The sequence below is a fragment of the Haliotis rubra genome, unplaced genomic scaffold (assembly GCF_003918875.1).
Source record: "Haliotis rubra isolate DU_JTF1 unplaced genomic scaffold, ASM391887v1 Scf338, whole genome shotgun sequence".
In the NCBI taxonomy this organism is placed as follows: Eukaryota; Metazoa; Mollusca; class Gastropoda; order Lepetellida; family Haliotidae; genus Haliotis; species Haliotis rubra.
Window position 1 is genome coordinate 690,025 of NW_025767011.1, and position 23,250 is coordinate 713,274.

Genomic DNA, 23,250 nt, shown 5'->3' on the forward strand with positions numbered 1-23,250 from the left:
TCGTATCTCAATGCTGCTGATCGATGCTCATGCTGTTGATCGTTGAATTGTCTGGTCCAGACTGCCACCATACAGCTGCAATATTGCTGAGTGCGGTTTCAATGCCTGTAATTGCTCCACGCTATTAATATATAAGCCTGGTTTACTTTATATATCTTCACCCCACAGCGTGAAGTTATCTTTTAATAGTCATCATGACATTTGGTTAACATTAGAAAGCAAACTGTTCCCATCTAATCATGACAGACCATCTGTTGGTTCACACTCATGTTTACAAGACAGGCAGTTTATCTATTATCTGACATTAGTTTTGTTGTCTGAGATAGGTTGACGTCTCCATCTACTGCGACATGTACGTCTACGGCTTGCTACTTCTTGGGTTGGTGGCGTTAACCCAAGGATCCTGTATGTTCGGGAAACCTATCACAGAGATCTCAAGTAAGCTTCCTCCTGTCTATAACGGCTTTGTAGTGCTATCAACATCATTATGCGTTCTCAAACATTCGGGGAGGTGGGGTAGCCTAGTGGTTAAAGCGTTGGCTCGTCACGCCGAAGACCCGGGTTCGAATCCCCACATGGGTACATTTTGTGAAGCCATTTCTGGTGTCCCCCGCCGTGATGTTGCTGGAATATTGCTAAAAGCAGCGTAAAACCAAACTCAGTCAGTCAGTCAGTCAGTCTCAAACATTCAGAATAAACAACTTGGTTGCAGCTGGTGAGTTGGAGACACAGGTAACGTTGTTGATTTGCGTCTTTGGAATCCTTTATGCAAGGGTTTGGTTTTCGGTTCTCGGTAAGATGGATTTTGCTTTGTTTTGTGGGCTGTTTAACGCTTACTATCCGTGGAGGATTGTCTCAACATCAGGTGATTGTGCATTTCCATTGCCACCTTTAAAGCACTGTTGAGACGTTGTCTGAGCAATAGTGAAGTTGCCAATCGCCCACGTGCTGGACATCCACGCGTCACAACGCTACGATAGGACAGAAGGATAAGAGTGACCCATCTCCGGAACAGGGTGAGTGAGTGAGTGAGTTTAGGTTTACGCCGCACTCAGCAATATTCCAGCTGTATGACTGCGGACTGTAAATAATCGAGTCTGGACCAGACAATCCAGTGATCAACAGCATGAGCATCGATCTGCGCAATGGGGAACCGATGACATGTGTCAACCAAGTCAGCGAGCCTGACCACCCGATCCCGTTAGTCGCCTCTTACGACAAGCATGGGTTATTGAAGGCACATTCTAACCCGGACCTTCACGGGTCTCCGGAACAGGACCCAGACTGCAGCAACCACTGCTCAGGCAATTCTTGGAAGTAAGAACACTCCACACAGGAGAATCTTCCAATAACACTTCACGTTTGTTTGTTTGTTTGTTTGTTTGTTTTTTTTTGTTGTTGCTGTTGTTGTTTTTGTTGTTGTTTTGCTTCCCAGAATATGGAACAATCACTCAGTACTGCATGTACAAAGGATTAAAGATGCAGGTCGGATCTCACATTAAGACAGCTGACTGTATCGAGTGTACCTGTGATGCCAATGGTCTCAGCTGTTGTGGGCAAGTACAGACGATTAATAAAATATGCATTAGGTTCCCAGACAACGTTGTCATGCATATTCAGTCGGACATATCACTAGGAGTCAGTTCATAATTTAGTTCCACTTCATACGTTTATAGCTCTAAGTACCCCGAGTACCTGCTCTCCCCAGGACGAACACATTGTGTGATTTCGATGGGCTTTGAAGAAGGTGAAGATTTGAAACTTCATTGTTATGATGATTGTTAGGATGTAATTAATACATAATAATAACAATATAACGACTCCGCTGAAGGGATAAGAAGCCAAGAAATTGGCTGCGAAAATAGGATCTGTGTGAGCTAACAAAGTGTTGACAAAGGTACAAATACGGTAGTTTCAGAACATCAGGGTGTTACTTTGTGCTGATAATTTGTTATAGGAGAATGTCTTAATTTATCGATAAACAAGTGCCCATTTTCACCTCGAGGTAATCTGTCGTTTGATTTACAACGAAAATATAATGATCATCTTCACGTTATTACAAGGCTGAAGCACCGAACATAAACAAGAAAATACTGAATATGTTTAAGATAAAATCTGAATCGAACTAACAAACATAGCAAAACAAATTATGAACATTGAGGTAAAGAAACTATTAGGATAACATTGTCTGGCAATGAGAATACTTTGTAAGGTCTAGAGCGGATTTTGTGCGCTTCAAGCTGAATATGTACTGTAACCACCAAATCTAATTATTTCTTATTATTTTCTTGGCCCGTGAAGATCCGGATTAGAATTGGTCTTCAGTAACCCATGCTTGTCTTAAGAGGCGACTAACGGGATCGGGCGGTCAGGTTCGCTGACATGGTTGACACATGTCGTATCCCAATGGCGTAGAATGATGCTCATGCTGTTGATCATTGAATTGTCTGGTCCAGACTCGATTATTTACAGACCGCTGCCATACAGCTGGAATATTTCTGAGTGCGGCTTTAAACAACAACCAACCAATCAATCTTATATTATTCTTTATTTTCTAAAATGTCAATCAAACATACGTATTGTAACGATAATGGGATATGTAATCACAGCTTTTGTTATCCTTTACTGCAGATTCGGCATCAAGGCGGGCGTTATCCAAGCCCCCCAGTGGATGTAAGGCTGTCGGTGACGGCTGCAAGGTGCTGCTTGTAAAACTTGATGACGAAACTAAAGATTGCCTCTCCGGAGTTTCTCTTGTGAAACAGTAGACGATCAAACGAGAAGCAATAAAACCCATTTCTATAAGATAGGATTTTTTTAAAATCATATCGTAATGCTCAGTACTGTAATTAATACAGATGTCTGGTTTTGAGATTCCAACCGCCCAAAACAAAATAACCTACCCCTGACGGTGCAATGCTCCTTTTCCGGAAAAACATTTTCAATAAATATTTACAATAACAAGAAGGTGCCAATCTGTTTTTATTCTGAAATTGGAACCTGTGAAGATCCGGCTTAGAATTGGTCTTCAGCAACCCATGCTTGTCGTAAGACGCGACTAACGGGGTCGAGTGGTCAGGCTCGCTGACTCGGTTGATACATGTCATCGTATCCCAGTTGCGTAGATCTATCCTCATGCCGCTGATCATTGGATTGTCTGGTCAAGACTCGATTATTTGCAGATTGCCGCCATACAGCTGGAATATTGTTGAGTGCGGTGTTAAATAAGAAACCAACCAACCAACCACTCAAAAACGGAGCCCTGTTCTTTGGTTGCGTTTATGTGTCTGGGAGGATCGAAAATGTGTGGAACATTTGGAGGTTCCCGCAGCACGATGTTTCACGTGGATCGGTTAGCTTTGCGGTTCGGCCGAAACAGTTTGGTGGATGGCTAACTGTCCACAGTGTCGGTATGCAATGACACACAGAGATTATGACGGCGATTTTGACGACTCTAGCCGATTACCACACAAAATTATTCGCAGATGTAACTGCATCGCCAAACCGGTTCTCTTGAGGCAGATATTACTAGGCTGCGATGAGACACACACAGTTATTGTACAAGGGACCATTCTCCGCCCGATATTTGTTATGCACCGGGTCACGTAGACATAGCAGGTAACACAAAAACCGCAGCTAAGTCAGCTCTTGACAAGCGGCCGTTAGCTTCACTACTGATCACGTACAGTGATTTCAAACCCACTATCAAAAGTTACACACAGGACATTGAGCAAAAAAGGTGGAACACACGGGTAGGAAGAAATAAACTTCACGAACTGAAACCAAGAATCGGTTATACCTAATTGCGTTGTCAGTCGAGACGAGGTCAGGCAATGGTACGACGACGTCGTATTGGCCACAGTCAGTTTACTCATGACTATCTGCTGAAAACGGATGGAGATCGACCTCCAATGTGTGTGTTCTGCGATGAAGTGTTCACCATCAAGCATATTCAGCTTGACTGTGTGCTTCTCAACTGCGAGGGACTCACTTATGAAGCAAGGAATCTGAAAGATCTGTTTTTTCCGGATCAGCGGGAATCTCATTTTGAACTATTTAATTGAAATTGATCTATATCATAAATTGTAACTATGTAATGTGAATGACGGATTTGATTGTTTTTTAATTTGGTGCTATGACATGTTCTGCTTGTAATTAATAACATAATAAATATATATGTTTTTAAAAAGCTCATATTGACTTAGTACTTAAAACGTGTATGAATGCAGACTTAGTCTCGACGCTTTCTGGATGGAGTGAGTGAGTGAGTGAGTTATTATTTAACGTCACATCGGCAATATTTCAGCCATATCGTGACGAGAACACTTGACATTTGAAACAGAATATATATAGAGATTAGAAAACCTGCCGACAAAGGACAGTAAAACAACTAGAATATCACAATTACCACTAAAACTAGTATGGAGAGTTAAAACTGATAGCACTATTTGGACAATACAATATAAAAACAAGCTATAGATCGCCAACACCAGCTTTCTGGATGGAATAATCCCGATGTGATGTTCAACGCAACTCAACTCAACTAAACGATATTTGTTACGGGTATACTATGATATTTTTGTTTGGTTGGTGATTTACGCTACACTCAGCAATATACCAGATTTATGACGGTGGTCTGTAAATGATCGAGTCTGGACCATTCAATCAACAACGTATGAATCGATTTACACAACTGGGATACGATGACGTGTGTCAACCAAGTCAACGAGCTTGGCCACCCGATCCCGTTAGTCGCCTCTTACGACAAGCATGGGTTACTGAAGGCACATTCTAACCCGGACCTTCACGGGTCTCCGGAACAGGACCCAGACTGCAGCAACCACTGCTCAGGCAATTCTTGGAAGTAAGAACACTCCACACAGGAGAATCTTCCAATAATACTTCACGTGTTTTGGGTTTTTTTTGTTTTTCTTTTCCGGGTTATTTTTGTTTGTTTTTTGTTGTGCTTTTTTTATTTTGCTTTTTGTTGTTATTTTGCTTCCCAGAATATGGAACAATCACTCAGTACTGCATGTACAAAGGATTAAAGATGCAGGTCGGATCTCACATTAAGACAGCTGACTGTATCGAGTGTACCTGTGATGCCAATGGTCTCAGCTGTTGTGGGCAAGTACAGACGATTAAACAAAAATGCATTAGGTTCACAGACAACGTTGTCATGCATATTCAGTCAGACATATCACTAGGAGTCAGTTCATAATTAAGTTCCACTTCCTACGTTTATAGCTCTAATTACCCCGAGTACCTGCTCTCCCCAGGACGAACACACTGTGTGCTTTCGATGGGCTTTGAAGAAGGTGAAGATTTGAAACTTCATTGTTATGATGATTGTTAGTGATGTAATTAATACAGGATAATAATAACAATATAACGACTCCGCTGAAGGGATTAGAAGCCAAGAAATTGGCTGCGAAAATAGGATCTGTGTGAGCTAACAAAGTGTTGACAAAGGTACAAATACGACAGTTTCAGAACATCAGGGTGTTACTTTGTGCTGATAATTTGTTATAGGAGAATGTCTTAATTAATCGATAAACAAGTGCCCATTTTCACCTCGAGGTAATCTGTCGTTTGATTTACAACGAAAATATAATGATTATCTTCGCGTTATTACAAGGCTGAAGCACCGAACATAAACAAGAAAATACTGAATATGTTTAAGATAAAATCTGAATCGAACTAACAAACATAGCAAAACAAATTATGAACATTAAGGTAAAGAAACTATTAGGATAACATTGTCTGGCAATGAGAATACTTTGTAAGGTCTAGAGCGGATTTTGTGCGCTTCAAGCTGAATATGTACTGTAACCACCAAATCTAAGCCTGATCTTCACAGGCCAAGAAAATAATAAGAAAGGTAATACCTTATGGATGGACATTTCTTTCTCATATTATGAGAGGCTTTTGAAAATATGATTGCCACGTCTCCAAGTAGATGGCGAATGATCTGTTTTGAGTGCAAGGTATGAAGTTTGAGTAAGAAAGGTATGATACTTTATGGGTGACAACTTTTTATCATAATATGATGGATGACAACATAATAAAGAAGCTACATCCATAAAGTATTACCTTTCTTATTATTTTCTTGGCCCGTGAAGATCCGGCTTAGAATTGGTCTTCAGTAACCCATGCTTGTCGTTGGGCGACTAACGGGATCGGGCGGTCAGGCTCGCTGACATGGATGACACATGTCATCGTATCCCAATGGCGTAGAATGATGCTCATGCTGTTGATCACTAAATTGTCTGGTGCAGACTCGATTATTTATAGACCGCTGCCTTTTAACTGGAATATTGCTTTAAACAACAACCAACCAATCAATCTTATATTATTCTTTATCTTCTAAAATGCCAATCAAACATCCGTTTTGTAACGATAATGGGATATGTAATCACAGCTTTTGTTTTCGTTTCTTGCAGATTCGGCATCAAGGCGGGCGTTATCCAAGCCCCCAGTGGATGTAAGGCTGTCGGTGACGGCTGCAAGATGCTGCTTGTAAAACTTGATGACGAAACTAAAGATTGCCTCTCCGGAGTTTCTCTTGTGAAACAGTAGAAGATCAAACGAAAAAGCCATAAAACCCACTTCTATAAGATAGGATTTTTTAAAAATCATATCGTAATGCTCAGTATTGTAATTAATACAGATGTCTTGTTTTGAGATTCCAACCGCCCAAAACAAAATAGCCTACCCCGACGGTGCAATGCTCCTTTTCCGGAAAAAACATTTTCAATAAATATTTACAATAACAAGAAGGTGCCAAACTTTTTTCATTCTGAAATTGCAATATTAACCCGTGAAGATCCGGCTTAGAATTGGTCTTCAGCAACCCATGCTTGCCGTAAGAGGCGACTAACGGGATCGAGTGGTCAGGCTCGCTGACTTGGTTGATACATGTCATCGTATCCCAATTGCGTCGATCTATCCTCATGCTGTTGATCATTGGATTGTCTGGTCAAGACTCGATTATTTGCTGATCGCCGCCATACAGCTGGAATATTGTTGAGTGCGGCGTTAAATAAGAAACCAACCAACCAACCACTCAAAAACGGAGCCCTGTTCTTTGGTTGCGTTTATGTGTCTGGGAGGATCGAAAATGTGTGGAACATTTGGAGGTTTCCGCAGCACGATGTTTCACGTGGATCGGTTAGCTTTGCGGTTCGGCCCGAAACAGTTTGGTGGATGGCTAACTGTCCACAGTGTCGGTATGCAATGACACACAGAGATTATGACGGCGATTTTGACGACTCTAGCCGATTACCACACAAAAATTATTCGCAGATGTAACTGCATCGCCAAACCGGTTCTCTTGAGGCAGATATTACTAGGCTGCGATGAGACACACACAGTTATTGTACAAGGGACCATTCTCCGCCCGATATTTGTTATGCACCGGGTCACGTAGACATAGCAGGTAACACAAAAACCGCAGCTAAGTCAGCTCTTGACAAGCGGCCGTTAGCTTCACTACTGATCACGTACAGTGATTTCAAACCCACTATCAAAAGTTACACACAGGACATTGAGCAAAAAAGGTGGAACACACGGGTAGGAAGAAATAAACTTCACGAACTGAAACCAAGAATCGGTTATACCTAATTGCGTTGTCAGTCGAGACGAGGTCAGGCAATGGTACGACGACGTCGTATTGGCCACAGTCAGTTTACTCATGACTATCTGCTGAAAACGGATGGAGATCGACCTCCAATGTGTGTGTTCTGCGATGAAGTGTTCACCATCAAGCATATTCAGCTTGACTGTGTGCTTCTCAACTGCGAGGGACTCACTTATGAAGCAAGGAATCTGAAAGATCTGTTTTTCCGGATCAGCGGGAATCTCATTTTGAACTATTTAATTGAAATTGATCTATATCATAAATTGTAACTATGTAATGTGAATGACGGATTGATTGTTTTTTAATTTGGTGTTATGACATGTTCTGCTTGTAATTAATAACATAATAAATATATATGTTTTAAAAAGCTCATATGGACTTAGTACTTTAAACGTGTATGAATGCAGACTTAGTCTCGACGCTTTCTGGATGGAGTGAGGAGTGAGTGAGTTATTATTTAACGTCACATCGGCAATATTTCAGCCATATCGTGACGAGAACACTTTGACATTTGAAACAGAATATATATAGAGATTAGAAAACCTGCCGACAAAGGACAGTAAAACAACTAGAATATCACAATTACCACTAAAACTAGTATGGAGAGTTAAAACTGATAGCACTATTTGGACAATACAATATAAAACAAGCTATAGATCGCCAACACCAGCTTTCTGGATGGAATAATCCCGATGTGATGTTCAACGCAACTCAACTCAACTAAACGATATTTGTTACGGGTATACTATGATATTTTTGTTTGGTTGGTGATTTACGCTACACTCAGCAATATACCAGATTTATGACGGTGGTCTGTAAATGATCGAGTCTGGACCATTCAATCAACAACGTATGAATCGATTTACACAACTGGGATACGATGACGTGTGTCAACCAAGTCAACGAGCTTGGCCACCCGATCCCGTTAGTCGCCTCTTACGACAAGCTGCTGAAGACCTATTCTAACCGGCTTGAAGCAACAACCAAAGCAAACCCAACCAAAGCTGAAAATGCAACTACTCAAAACGTTTGAACATTACACAAATTACACGTGGTATGTTCGGATTTGTGAGGCCAGAACTAGTTAGTCTAGGGTTTCCTGCTAGTTTGAATGACTTCCAGGAGACAGTCTGCCAGTCGCTTGTACTCCTCCATCGTGTTGTATACCTGGGTACTGATGCGGAGATGTAGATGACCCTGGATCAACTCGATGGCACACTGGATGTTGTACTTGTTGCGCATGTCTGTGTGGAATGCGATCGATCCTTCCTGTAATTTAGATGACATGACTGTTACGCCTTTGGCAAAAACTGAGCAATGATTGGTTTATTAGATTGCAGAATTATCCTTAACCATTACGACCCTTGACGTTTTGGGCTAGAATTGGTCTTCAGCAATAATACTAACTTCAGGAAGAGGCGACTAACTGGATCGGGTGATCAGGCTCTTTGACCTGCTTGACATATTTCATCGTATCTCATTTTCGTGGATCGATACTCATAATGTAGGTCACTAGACTATCTGGTCCAGGCACGATTATTTACAGACCGCCGCCATATTGCTAGAATATTGCTGAGTGCGGCGTTAAGAAACAAACCAGCCAGCCATCGTCATGTCTATGGTCCGGGTTCGATTCTCCGTATGGAATCTGTGTGAAGATAATCTTCTGTGGAATACTGCTAAATGCGGCTCACCCACTCTCTTACTCACCCACCCAAAACCCAAGTAGGTATCATCATAGTTGGTCAAGTTTCACACGTTATTACATACTTAAGTGTCATACGTCTTGTGCAGGATCTATATTCAATTGTAAGAAAGAAAAAGTCTATTTGTAACAGTTCTGTAAAAACGTTTATGTGACTTCTGGGGTAAGTGTACAAGGTCTTGCATTCTAAATATTTGTCTACAATTATCTGTGACAATGCAGCTTTGGTATATGTGTTTTAGACATTACCCTATGTTGTAAAGTGTTCAGTTTTAATTGTAACAAAACCCATAAATTCATAAACTGTATAAGGATATTTGTCACAGCATTGAGAGGGAATAATGAACAAGGTGTATGAGCCGAATGCTGCCAGGCTTGAACCTCGCCTCGACAGCAAACAGCCAACAAAACGATATTTTCTTTCTTATGTTTTTATGTCACCTTCCGAATAGCGTTTCTTGCCATTGTAATTACTTAAAATGTAAATTTGAGATAACAATGCAATCTTCAGGTCTACTTTCTGGTGTTCCGAAATGTCTATGGGACTTGAATAGTTACAAAGCATGTGCACTTCTGTCAATTGTTAAACAATTGTTAAACATTGTTTGATAGGCATTCTAGAAGTTGGTGAGTCAAAAATGAAACATGCAACGTTATGGATGACAACGTTATCAAGCTAAAAGTGCTTCGATGTAACGTCGCTATATGCAATAAATAAGAAGTTGTCATCCATAAAGTTGTATGTTTCATAATTGTTAAACAGTTGTTTTGACTAAGGGTTTTCCAATACAGAATTTGTTAAGGCAGTTTACTGAAATCATGGGAGGTGCCAAAGTGGCAGTAGTCAGAAAAAGGTGTAGATGTAACAGAATGAATTGAAACCAGAATTGTTAATATTGTTCTGACCAAGCCCGTGCTGATTTTGGGGAAAATTGTCTTGTACATTTAATTTGTTTGCCATTTCAATAAACGCATGATACAGGGCTGATGCCTCGCGTCAAAGTTTTCTTGCAAATGTATGATATAAGTGGCAAATACTTGGCACGTACTCGTGTACATGGGTACTGAGGCAAGTCTGGCAGACGAATCACCCTCATTGTGGGAGACTCCATACTCTGAGGTATCTGTAATGGCTCTGCTTGGAGCTTCTTGAGAATATACTCATGTGCCTCTGTGGCGAGACTGGATGCGTAGCCGATGATCTTATCCTGAAACAGATTCACGACATGAACATGACTAGATAACTTTCCAATTTGCAATCAATCTTCGAGAAGCTGCGTAAAGCATGATAGTTTGCCATATGATTACTATTATGTTTTTAATATTCAACCCACTTTACATACATACAATTCATTCAAATTAAGTCAGTGAGTGAGTGAGTTATTATTTATGGTCACATCGGCAATATTTCAGTCATATCGTGACGAGAACAATTAATTATTATATCATATATCAGTCAAATTAGAAATTAAAAGCCTGTTAACGAAGAACAGTAAAACTACTAGTATATCACAGATATACATTTAATACTAGTAATTAAATCTAAACAATTTAACTAGAAATGACAATACAATGTAAAATTAGGCTATGGATTGCCAACAACTGAAGGTAGGGACCATGGGGACTTACAGTACATTTGCTTCCTGCATGGACCCTAGGTGGATTTACACCATCCCGTCAGCTATTAGCAATTTTAGATAATCTAGCCACAATTTAAAAGAACATATATACTACGATTAAAACTAATAGTAGGTTTAAATTTACCTTGAATGTTTTGGGACTTACTACCCTCTCAGGGGGACAATAATTTTACAATACTTCAACCCCGTTTGAGGGTACAGCCACTAACAATCTCAGTTACTAATCTAAACTACCAATAATAAAATATTTATCTATTTACAAACCACTGATCAAAATTTATCTAGTAATTCTATTTCTTTTAAAAATTCAATGATTAAATGATAATTAACATTAAAAAGATCCTTCACTGTTTTGACATTGAAATATTTATCCCTTTTGATGAAAAAATCAATGCAGTCAAGCAGGACATGCTTGACCGTGATTCTTTCATCACAAGGGATACAAAACGGAGGATCCTCACCTTTTAACAGGTATTCATGAGTATATCTAGTATGGCGAATACGACATCGTCGCATGATGACCTCTTCAAATCTGGACTGACAACCCAAGTAGGTGTGACCGATAGCTGGTCATTCAAATTAAGATGCAAGAAAGCAATATACACATTTCCGTCTATATTTGTGGTGATCTTTAATGATAAATGTTCTGTCACCTGCTATATCTCCATGATTCGCATTTCATTAAACCCTGGCATCTTACACTAAACTGAAACTAGTTTCAATTAATGTGTGATAATCTGGTTGTTATGCTGTCCTTTGCTGACATTATGCTGTCCTTTGCTGACAGCGTTTTAAAATATACAGCCTTATATATTTATTCTAAGTTAATGACTTTTTGTCGTCAATGATATGGCTGAAATATTATTGCCGATTTGACAAATGATTGTAACTCTCACCACTCGTTTTATCATTGTTATTCGTTCACCCAGTACTCTCTTGGCTGCGTAAAACGTTTATGCCGAAACTTAAGGGCGGGTAATTTAAGAATTATGGGGATGTATCGAGGTGTTTGGTTAATCGAAAAGCTAGCAATTGTGTGTAATATAGAAGTGTTGTTTTGAAACAAAACCAAAATATATTCAGCCACCGAGCTGCTGTTAGTTACCATTCCTCCAATCCGCTGGTAGAATTCAAATGCATATTTGGCAGTGGTGAATGCTTGACCGTGATTCTTTCATCACAAGGGATACAAAACGGAGGATCCTCACCTTTTAACAGGTATTCATGAGTATATCTAGTATGGCAAATACGACACCGTCGCATGATGACCTCTTCAAATCTGGACTGACAACCCAAGTAGGTGTGACCGATAGCTGGTCATTCAAATTAAGATAGCAATAGCAATATACACATTTCCGTCTATATTTGTGGTGGTATGTAATGATAAATGTTCTGTCACCTGCTATATCTCCATGCTTCCCTGGCATCTTACACTAAACTGAAACTAGTTTCAATTAATGTGTGATAATCTGGTTGTTATGCTGTCCTTTGCTGACAGCGTTTTTAAAAAATATACTGTCATATATTTATTCTAAGTTAATGACTTTTTGTCGTCACGATATGGCTGAAATATTGCCGATGTGACAAAAGATTGTAACTCTCTCACTCACTCGTTTATCATCGTTATTCGTTCACCCAGTACTCCTTGGCTGGTAAAACGTTTATGAAACTTAAGGGCGGGTAATTTAAGAATTATGGGGATGTATCGAGGTGTTTGGTTAATCGAAAAGCTAGCAATTGTGTAATACAGAATGTTGTTTTGGAAACAAAACCAAAATATATTCAGCCACCGAGCTGCTGTTAGTTACCATTCCTCCAATCCGCTGGTAGAATTCAAATGCATATTTGGCAGTGGTGAATGGGGTCTGGTCTGCAGTAGCCACTAGGAAGAACTGTTTGTCCAGGGACAGTCCGTGGAACCAGGATGTCACCAGCGGACGAACCCAGGTATGATGTTCCTGCTTCACGTATAACATTCCACAGCCCCTGGGAGTGAACAGCCATTTGTGGAAACTGCCTGTAAAAGAAATAAATGCTAAAGTTCCAAAAAGTACAGAATTGAGCACTCGTGGAGACACGGGTTAGAATTGGTCTTCAGCAGCCCATTCTTGTCGTCAGAGGCGACTATCAGGACGGGTGATCAGGGTGCCGTTGTACAAAACAACCTTAGCGCTAAGACTACCTTAAGTATACGTTAAGGTATGAGGGTTACGGTCACCTTAGCGCTAAGATCGCTTTGTACAACGGCACCCAGGTTGGCTGGCTTAGTTGACACATGTTCTGTTATCCCAGATCGATGATCATGATGTTGATCACTGGATGGTCTGGTCAAGACTCAATTATGTACAGACCGCCTCCACATAGCTGGAATATTGTTGTGTGCGGCGTTATTTCCCATACCTGTTATATTCCGTATAGATTTTAGAGTTCTATATATGTTGTTCACGTGTCTCAGAATCAACCTCTACTTTCAGTTGCACCTGCTTGTCTCCGTCTTTGGGGGAGCTTCTAGCATTTAAACACGTATCGGCTGCCTTCAAGGGATTTTACTGATTATATATTTTTCATGTTTGTAGTTTTTTTGTGCCACGAGCATGCCAGTAGTCACTGGCATCAAATAAAATTACAATGTTATTATTTTATAATTAAATACTGGGAACCTTATATGGAACATGTAAACGCCATTACTTCCGGGTGTTGGAGAAATGGTTTGGATGAGGGATGGGATTAGGCATCAGACTGTGGATTAGGGGTGAGGGAAGGGCTTATAGCGTTAGGGATTTAGCTATTTGTTCATTATGTTACATTTCCTAACATAGACGGTGTACATTGATGTTATTTAGCTAAAGTTTTATACCTTGGGCATCGAGTCAGTCTGAAAGTTAATGCGATCGCCCGTCACGCCGAAAATTCTCGATTCTCACTTGGATTCAATGTGAGAATATAATTTATAGGTAATACTGCTGGAATATTGCCAAATGCGGCGTAAAGCCATAATCAATCGGTGAATCGAATTCGGTATGATTTGAGTAATACATAACGCAGCTGCAAAACTGAAGGCAGCTGTCTCATTTGTACACTTGAAATATTATCCATTTACGAAATTGCATGCACCATGAACTATTTTTTTTTCTTAGAAGTGTGTTTAAAGTTCCTGGAAATTGTGTTACAATTTGTTTTTGAATCGAAAACAATCCGTGAAAACCTGTCTGTATAAATTCTTTCTCCTTAGGTATGAGATCCAAATTACCCGTAAAGACATCGGCGCCGAGTTCGGTGAGATTGACTGGAAGTGTACCAACAGCATGTGCACCGTCTACGACGGCCATAACTCCATACCTGTGACACAGATCTACGAGGCGCTTCAACGGCATCACCACAGCTGATGGACTGGTGATGGCATCTGACATACAATCACAGGTTAAGGTCAATACAAACATAAGACAATATTTACGTTATCCAGCAAAATCATTATTTTGCTTATTCATACGAAGATGCTAATATCCTGAGAAGATTCTAAGATGCATAGATGCCTAAGATGCTGAGCAGGTTCCTATTTCACGAGCAGTCGTTAACGCTAAGACTGTCATAAGTATTCGTTAAACTGTGAGAATTGCGACCACAGTAGCTCTACCATCGCTTCATGAAACGGACCCGTGAAGATGCAGGTTAGATTTGGTCTTCAGCAACCCATGCTTGAGTCGACTAACGGGATCGGGTGGTCAGGCTCGCTGACCTGGGGCTCATTCCTCAAAGCGATCGTAGCGCTACGACAGTCGTAAGTCTATGTTAAAGTATGGGAGTTACGATCATCTTAGCGCTACGATCGTTTTGTGGAACGGGGCTCTGGTTGACACATGTCATCGTATCCTAACTGCATAGATTGATGCTTATGATGTTTACTGGATTGTCTGGTCCAGACTCGATTACTAGTACTTACACACAGCTCTCATACAGCTGGAATATTGCTGAGTGCGGCGTAAAACACCAACCAACTAACCAATCAGTATACCCATAACAAATATCGGTCCCGAAAATAAAAAATAAAAAATATCGGTCCCCAAGATAATATGAGTGTGTCTCCATGGCAAAACCGAGAAATACCTGCTTCAAAAACACATGTTCCACAGCCCCCATGACGATGCACTTACATCTGCTAATAATGTTGTATGGGAGTCGCCTAGAGTCGTCAAAAATCGCCCTCGTAATGTTTAGCCATGCTGTCACTGTGTGTCATTGTATACCGATACTGTGGACAGATAGTTGCCCAACAAACTATTTTGGCCGAACCGCAACGCTAACTGCAACCACCTGGAATATCGGAGTGCTGCAAAATGTTCCATTCACACGCTTAATAATGATCAACACATTTCGATTCTATCAGACACATAAATCCAAAGAAAGGCCAGGGCTCCGTTTCGCGAACTGATGGTAGAGCTGTGATTCTCACATTTGAAAAAACACCTATGACAGACTTAGCTCTACGACTCCTCGTGAAATAGGAACCTTCTCAGCATCTTGGGTATCTTGGGATCTCAGCATCTTCGAATAAATAACCAAAATAATAATTTTGCTGGATAACGTAAATATTGTTCAATTAATCAATCTTTATTCAATACTCAAAGGCCATATGCCTACAGTACAATATATAGTAGTACAATATAGAGCAGTTTTATATACGATATTGATATTATTATTTTCATACCATTATGACGTTCAGACGATCCTCGATGGTGATTATTCTTTTCTGAGTTTCATAGCGAGACATATAAACTTAGCAGCATTCGGAATCATATCATGGTTGTTGCAGTTTAATAAGGAATAAAATTTATTTATAGATGGATGGACATAATAAAATTCTTTAAGGTACTTTCTACGTAGTTTATCATATAATGGACATGCGAGCAAAAATTGGTATTCGTTTTCTGAGACATAAATATTGCATGATTTACATAATCATAATCTATATTCTCTTTTCATCTTCAATCCACAAATCATGTGCATCAGCGAAAACATGGTTAGCTTACTTTAAATGTTTTTTTATCGTGACACATCATATATAATGCTCAGTATAAATGTATGGTTTAAAATATGAATAGTAATCACATTTCGTGGAAAAGGAAAGATTTTCAAGCCAGTTTTGTTACTATATAACTTTCAATCTTTGCGCAAATAAACTAATAAATGTTGAGGGAAACTCAACACACTGCTCATACCACATGTCATGCGATTAAAACTTGTTGCAGATAAAAAATTGTTTACATTCGTTACCCAATTTGTGTGTCCATTTCTATCATATGAAAGCATCATTTCATAACACTTCTTTGGTAAACATTACGAGGACATAATACCTAAAAGTCTTAGCCAATATTTGATTACTTTAACTTGTGAATTTATACTTAGAGGACACCTGCCACAGTCACCACACCATGCTCATCTTTACCCCAAGAAACTTCTTACATGCAAATAAATTAACTCTTTCTATTTGGTCAAAATATTGAGATCCTGAACTTTCAACCCGTATAAAAGGATCGGACTAACTTAAACATCAAATATTCCGATAAAGGATGCGAACTTTAAATCTCCAAGTATTTTTAATTTTCAGTATACCTTTTGTGCTTGAATAGATGCGTACTTTGCATGGGTTGACCAGGAAAGATAATTAGTAAATATACACCTAGGTATTTATATGAGGTTGTTGATTCAATTTGATTGCCTTTATAATATCATTTTTCATGTCGAGACAATTTACTTCCTTTCTTGAAAGTATTTACTTTTTTTACTCATATACACATTCAGTTTAGACTGTTCGCAATAACTTTCTAATTCATTAATTTGTAAGACCAATAATTATACTTGAAATAAGGGCAATGTCATCTGCAAACAACATAAAAGAGAAAGTTGGAACACATCTGGATGTAACTGAATGCCATTTCTGCAATTATTTTCAATTGTCAGTACACAGCCTTGTCTAACACCAATTTGCACATCAAAGATTCTGATAGTTCATATTTATTCCTAACACAAGCTTTCACTTTCTCATAAATGCTGCTCATTAGGTTTGTCATTTTACTACCCAAACCACATGTTTTAAATAAATCCCATAGCTTATGTCTTTGTACAGAATCAAAAGCTTTAGAGAAATCAACAAATAGTGTATAGAATTTACCCCTTGATTATTAAGATATTTTTGTACAACACTCTGTAGTATGAACATGTTATCAATAGTAGTATATCCCTGTCTAAAGCCTGTCTGTGATTCATTCAGTGTGTCCATTGTTTCCCCCACAAAAATCAATCTGTTATTAATACGGTGATGCCTCTATAGTTATCCATACTATTCAAATATCCAACTGACCATGTTTGAGGAAAAGTACCTCTTTCCAATTTCGTTAAATTGAGCACAAGCTCAAGATATGGTAAAATTGTTTAGGCACTCACCTATGATTGCAATTTTCGTGTTGGGGTTGGATTGGAAGAAGTCTTCATATTTCTCACAAATCTCATCCTCACTAAATATCGGAAATTGGATCTCCATCTCAAATGTGTGAACTCCTGATAATCGAAGGAACATAATCAATGGATATCAGACAAACGTGGGTATGTTAGTCGGACTTCACCATGTCACATAGTATTACCACACCCAATTGTCAACAAGAAGCACATGGAGAACACTTTCTGAAGTCATCATATTGTTTACAGTAGCATTGTGTGTTCAATATGTTCACAATAGTATTGTGTGTATTATGCCTCACAAGTTGCGAATTGTTTTTCTTATTGTTTGGAGTTTCTGTGAACCTCCCTGATTCCCTGTTATCCCCCAACATTCACATGTATATAAACACATACACACGCACACACACAAACCAACAAAGTCACACAAACCAACACATCCACGTACACACCAATACATTCACATAAACACCAACATATTCACACATACACACAAATTATCAAACAAATACACACAAACCCAAACTCATACAGGCACACAACATATACACACAGACACACACACACATATATATACACACAAACCAACACTCATACCGGCACACAAACCAATACACACAGACCAACACACACAGACACAAAACACATACACACAAACCAACACATCAACTCATTCACACAAACTAATACACACACAGACACACACCAAAAAATCACATTTACACACACACACGCATACACGCCCTTTTCGGTACACACTTCCCTGGATTCTTCCAAGTGTAGTTTAACATATTCTGTTCACGTTGAGGATTGGCTTAAGTTATCATACCGTACCCTGCCACAGATTGGCGTATATTCCTATTTACAAATAACGCCTTAAACGTCAGAAAAGACATTTAAAAATACAGAAACGTATACGTATGCGTATGTACATTGACATAGCTAACTCAACCATTCGTGTTTTTTCACACATGTGCATTCATACAATGTTCCGTTCACATGACTAGGTAAAGGTGAAATGTCAACAAGCATCATATCAGTATCCATGTCACGTGAACCTTTCACACTTCACAATATTTAGTGAGTCTATCAATTCATTTCTAGTCAGTTTATTAAGTATAAATTCAATGAAGAAATGATATGAGCGTCACATATATCACCACATCAGCAGTTTGTGGATCCGCGTTCCAATAACTCAATATTATTATTTTTTTCAATTTTCCGCCGCCTCACCCTTAAAGAGATCCGCTGTGGCCTGACAGGTGTAGGCTACAGGCCTAAATGTCAGAGTTGTGTACATCAGAATATCCCCTGGCTTGTAAGGGCAGCACTTCAGCACTGTGTTTATACCTGTGGTTAAATGTATCATGAAATACACAATGCCATTTTAGAAAGTGGTCAAACGTTTGTCTAAGCAGACATCACATGGGTTATAAGCGCTAAAGAGTGGAGAAGGATCGAGGCCTTGAAATCCTAAGAAGCCATCCCAAACCCTCCCTGCCGGGTACCCAGAGTAAACTAAGACATGTTAAGGTAAAAGGCTTCTGCCCAATTAGACACAACATGAGCTACATGGGCCACACGATCACCCATCCAAGAACCTCCCTAACCGCCCACCCCTGTGATCAACTGAAACGAACAAGCATGATGGTGATATCAGATCATGATGAGGAATAACTATACTGAAACAATTATTGTGCTGACAAACCCGTCCGGTGTAATCATGGACTCGAACCCACCCTGTACGAGAATCTTAAGTAATCCAACAAGTGAGATAATTCAGGAAAAGGAAACCCTGAACCAACCACTATCTGCCTGACACTTGTCCCCAACGTGTCACTGAATGAAGGCGACAAAAGCTCATTTGCAACGTCAGACAGATGGTGCTATTACAAGTTCTACCTGCGGTCGTATTCTCCACAAACACGAGATCCTCCTGCTCACAATGCATGAAGTCTGCTGCTGCCTTCTGTGATTCCTGCCAGTACGTGTAAGCATTCCTCCTGTACCAGTCATCGGGGTGTCTCTCCATTTCATCCAGGTATCTGAAGTCACCAATATACAATTTATATGGAATTTGCTGTCTCAGGCGTGTGAGTCCATGGTGGAAAATAAATCTTTTACAACACTGATCGTTTTTTCATATATGCTAAGAAACAAAATTGAATAACTTGGTGTTAGGTCACACACCCAGCCTTCCACAAAATGTAATCCGCTGCAATTTACCTTCGTTGCACTTGTTGGACACACTTAGGAACAGCACCAAATGATCCATGGTTGAGAAATATCTCGCCTTTCTGGAGAGAAAACTCTTCTCTAATCCTTCCCCCGTACTCTACAGCTTCATTTATACCTTCCAGATCCATGCTGTGGAGAAAAACACAGATATTGTGAGTCACATTACAGTTTCATACAGTTGAGATAAGAAGTGATATGGTTGTGTTGTGAGTTGACCTTCCAGCTCCATGCTGTGGAGATAAACATGGATATCCTTAGACTGTGAGTTGAGATGACAGTTTCACTCTGTGGTGATAAACATGGATTTCAATAGGTTGTCAGTTGACCTTACACTTCAATGTTGTGGAGATAAACATGGATATCATTAGGTTGTGATTTGAACTTCTAGTTCCATGCTGTGGAGATACACATAGATATCATTAGGCTGTGAGCTGACCTTCCAGCTCCATGCTTTGGAAATAAACATGGCTATCATTAGGCTGTCAGTTGACCTTCCAGTTTCATGCTGTGGAGATAAACATGGATATATTTTTGGGATGTGAATTGACCTTCCAGTTCCATATCTTAAGCTACACAAATATTTAAGAAATATGCCTTAATGGTTTAATCACTACTATCGTGATAAAGATTATATGAACAAGAAAATGGTTTACTCAGATTTTATTACAAACATTCAAGGCAGTTTCATAATATAGCATTTTACTACAAAATGTATTAAAATGGGAGATATACCAGAAATACAACAAACAAAATGTTAATGGAAAATCTTCATTTGTGTTCTCCCATTGGACATATTATGACAGACTTAATTCAGCTGATATTTCTCCAGATATTTGTGGAAAGTGGGACGCTGTTTGTGATTGATCAATACCATGGAAGAATGTATTTTTATAAGAAAATGTACAATAAGTGTTAGGATAAGAGATTTGCAAAATGGATTGATACTATGATACTAAAATAAACAAAATATCAAGAGAGTATTTAGAATGAAACCAGTTTCTGTGACCATGGGAAAAAACCCTGTGTTAGATATTTGGTGCAAGCTGTTTGTAAGTAGTTACTTACTATATCATATTGACATATACAAATTCGCTGTTAACATTGCATTGTAAGACAAATATACATATAAACAATATTATGGAAAAAACACGGTTCAAAATAATTTGTAAATTAGAAAATTAGAAGTGTGAAAGTGTGAATACCAACGATCATACCAAAAGTTTTTACCAACATTATTATGTGTCACTGAGTCTTTGTTTTTCTCATGCTGTTGATCACTGCATTGTCTGGTCCAGACTCGATTATTTACAGACCGCCGTTATAGTAACACAGGGATGCAATACGGATAACGTGGTCAAATTCCGTATTGCACCCCAGATTCCGTATTGAACCCCTGCCGGTTCTGCCGGTTTTGTTTTATTAAGTAACAGATTAATGCAAGATAATAGGGTATATAATAAATATAGAACGTCATACTAGTGCATTTGGATGTTTTGTATTGAACTGGAAGATGTCATGGGAGCAGAGAAACAACTCGTTCTTCGAACGAGCAACTACTATTTCCGGGGTCACGGGCGCATGCACGGTCAATCAGGTTCTGTGATATCCCAATTACATGGTCAAAAACACACACAAACATTCATATGAGGTATCATTAATCATACTTAATAGTCATTGGTGTATCACGTGTTTGACAGACGAAATATCTCCAAGATTTACAGCTGATATTCAAAAACGAAAGATTTTTAGCAGACAACCCCTCTCTGTGACATAACATCCGGTGACCTTTGCACTTACTCGAAAACTAAAGTTAAATTTCGCGATTTTAAGTTTCGTTTTTACCTCATCAACTATTCAAACTTATCTACATGAAAATAATAAATTTTATGCTGAAACGAAGAGCGCTACGTTTGTTTTTAATAAATGAAACGTACGCGTACCGAACATGCAACACGGAGTTTTATGTGTGTCATATTCGAAAATAACGAACCATAACACTTGATATTAGGACTGGTGAATATTCATAAATCCTGTCTTAAGTTCTGCAGTTTTCGTGACATGACACGTTGGAATAAACTTAATATTGTCATTTGAACAAAAGATTGTAAGAAATCGAAAATACGGTTTCTTTTCTAATGTTATTTTGCAGGAATGTTTTTAATTTGCGATCACGCTGATATTTGCTGATAAATATATACGAATTTTAATTCAGTTTAAGATGAAACATCAGCGATAAGAACATTGAAATCGGTTTGCGCTGATTTAACGAGTTATACAGGTTTCTATTATGAAACGCATTCCACTGACAATCACATAATTCAGGTAAATTCAAGAAAAGTTACATTCTTTATGTTTCCATTGGCCTTAACCTCTGTATATTTAATAATATCAGGATATGTTTGGCTCATAAAATTCTTTTTTCTATCTACATAGTATTACTATGCAACATATTGGTTCAGTTGTCCCTTTTTTAATTGTTGAAATCACCCACCCTCTTAACGGCGCTTTATGCTGGAATTAATTCAGCAAGCTAAAGGTTAAAATATGCCAACTAAAAGGTATTTACCCTGGTTTCCCCCGACCTCAATGCACCATTTTCCGGTTAAAAGGACACTGATCCAGAGCAATTCCCACGGACTGGCTATTGTTTCTGCCCCCGCGAGCCATTCGTGACCCCTCTGGAAGGATTTCATATTGGCGCATGAACATCAGGACTACTTGAAAGAAGAACGCTAACTCTATCCCTGTTTGATCCCAATGTTTCTTAATATCACCGAAGCACTCGTGCATTGTATTGCTGTTTTTACTTATTTATTGTAAAGAACTAAACCTCTTTGATACCTCAAAAAGAAGGAGAAAAACATATTTGTTAAAGACATATTCTAATGTAATTATTACCAGCTGTTCACCTGATATTTTCAATTATATTTCTAAATAGGGTTTAATAATCACAAATGGCAATTGTTTTATTGAATATGCAAATAAAAAAATTAAAAATTCAGCTACATTAAATCCCAAAGCGGATATTCAAAAAGGACTTTAACATATTTCTCAAACTGAACATTCGTTTAACCTTGCTGTCATACCCCTGGTGGAATTTTAAATGAATTTGCTGAAAAAAAATGAATGGCCACAAAAATGTCAGACTAAAATATCCCCAGAGATGTAAAATATAAGCCCAGTGTTAAAGTTGATTAGTTTCATTCACATATAATATTATTGTTTTGAAACTCGTAGCGATTTATAATTATATTTCCTAAAAATGTTGGAAGCGCACGTACAAAACAAGCCCGCAAGATCGTCAGAAATACACTCAGTTGAACCCATGAGAGCGGTTATGTCAACAAACGCATGTGCGTGTATTTGAATCTCTCGCCGTCCATGGCACTATCCTTACTGAAATCTAAACGAGACAGCACAGTTCTGTTAGGTACGTTCTTTGTGCTTTCAATATGTATATATTTTTGTTAGTTTTTTTAAGCAAACACATAATGCAATAACCGATTATTTTCGTATTTTCGCACATAACAAGCATCGAGACGAGGACGAGTCCTCTTGCGGGTTACGGAAAGGGG

The 23,250-nt window shown here is 38.9% G+C and overlaps 2 protein-coding genes across 2 annotated transcripts; one reads left to right on the plus strand and one right to left on the minus strand.

The window, feature by feature from the left end:
• Positions 1-287: 287 nt before the first annotated feature.
• On the plus strand, positions 288-2,780 carry LOC124284537 (beta-microseminoprotein-like). The gene is made up of 3 exons (XM_046720612.1): positions 288-438; positions 1,436-1,556; positions 2,632-2,780. Exons 1-3 carry the CDS (start codon positions 351-353, stop codon positions 2,675-2,677), a joined length of 255 nt encoding a protein of 84 aa, XP_046576568.1. The 5' UTR covers positions 288-350; the 3' UTR covers positions 2,678-2,780.
• A 5,948-nt stretch (positions 2,781-8,728) lies between these two features.
• Positions 8,729-22,368, minus strand: LOC124284490 (hercynylcysteine sulfoxide lyase-like). Its single transcript, XM_046720563.1, has 8 exons — positions 22,310-22,368; positions 19,664-19,804; positions 19,340-19,482; positions 17,426-17,539; positions 14,235-14,387; positions 12,793-13,001; positions 10,394-10,552; positions 8,729-8,908 (listed from the first exon to the last, which is right to left on the minus strand). Exons 1-8 carry the CDS (start codon positions 22,366-22,368, stop codon positions 8,729-8,731), a joined length of 1,158 nt encoding a protein of 385 aa, XP_046576519.1.
• Positions 22,369-23,250: the final 882 nt, after the last annotated feature.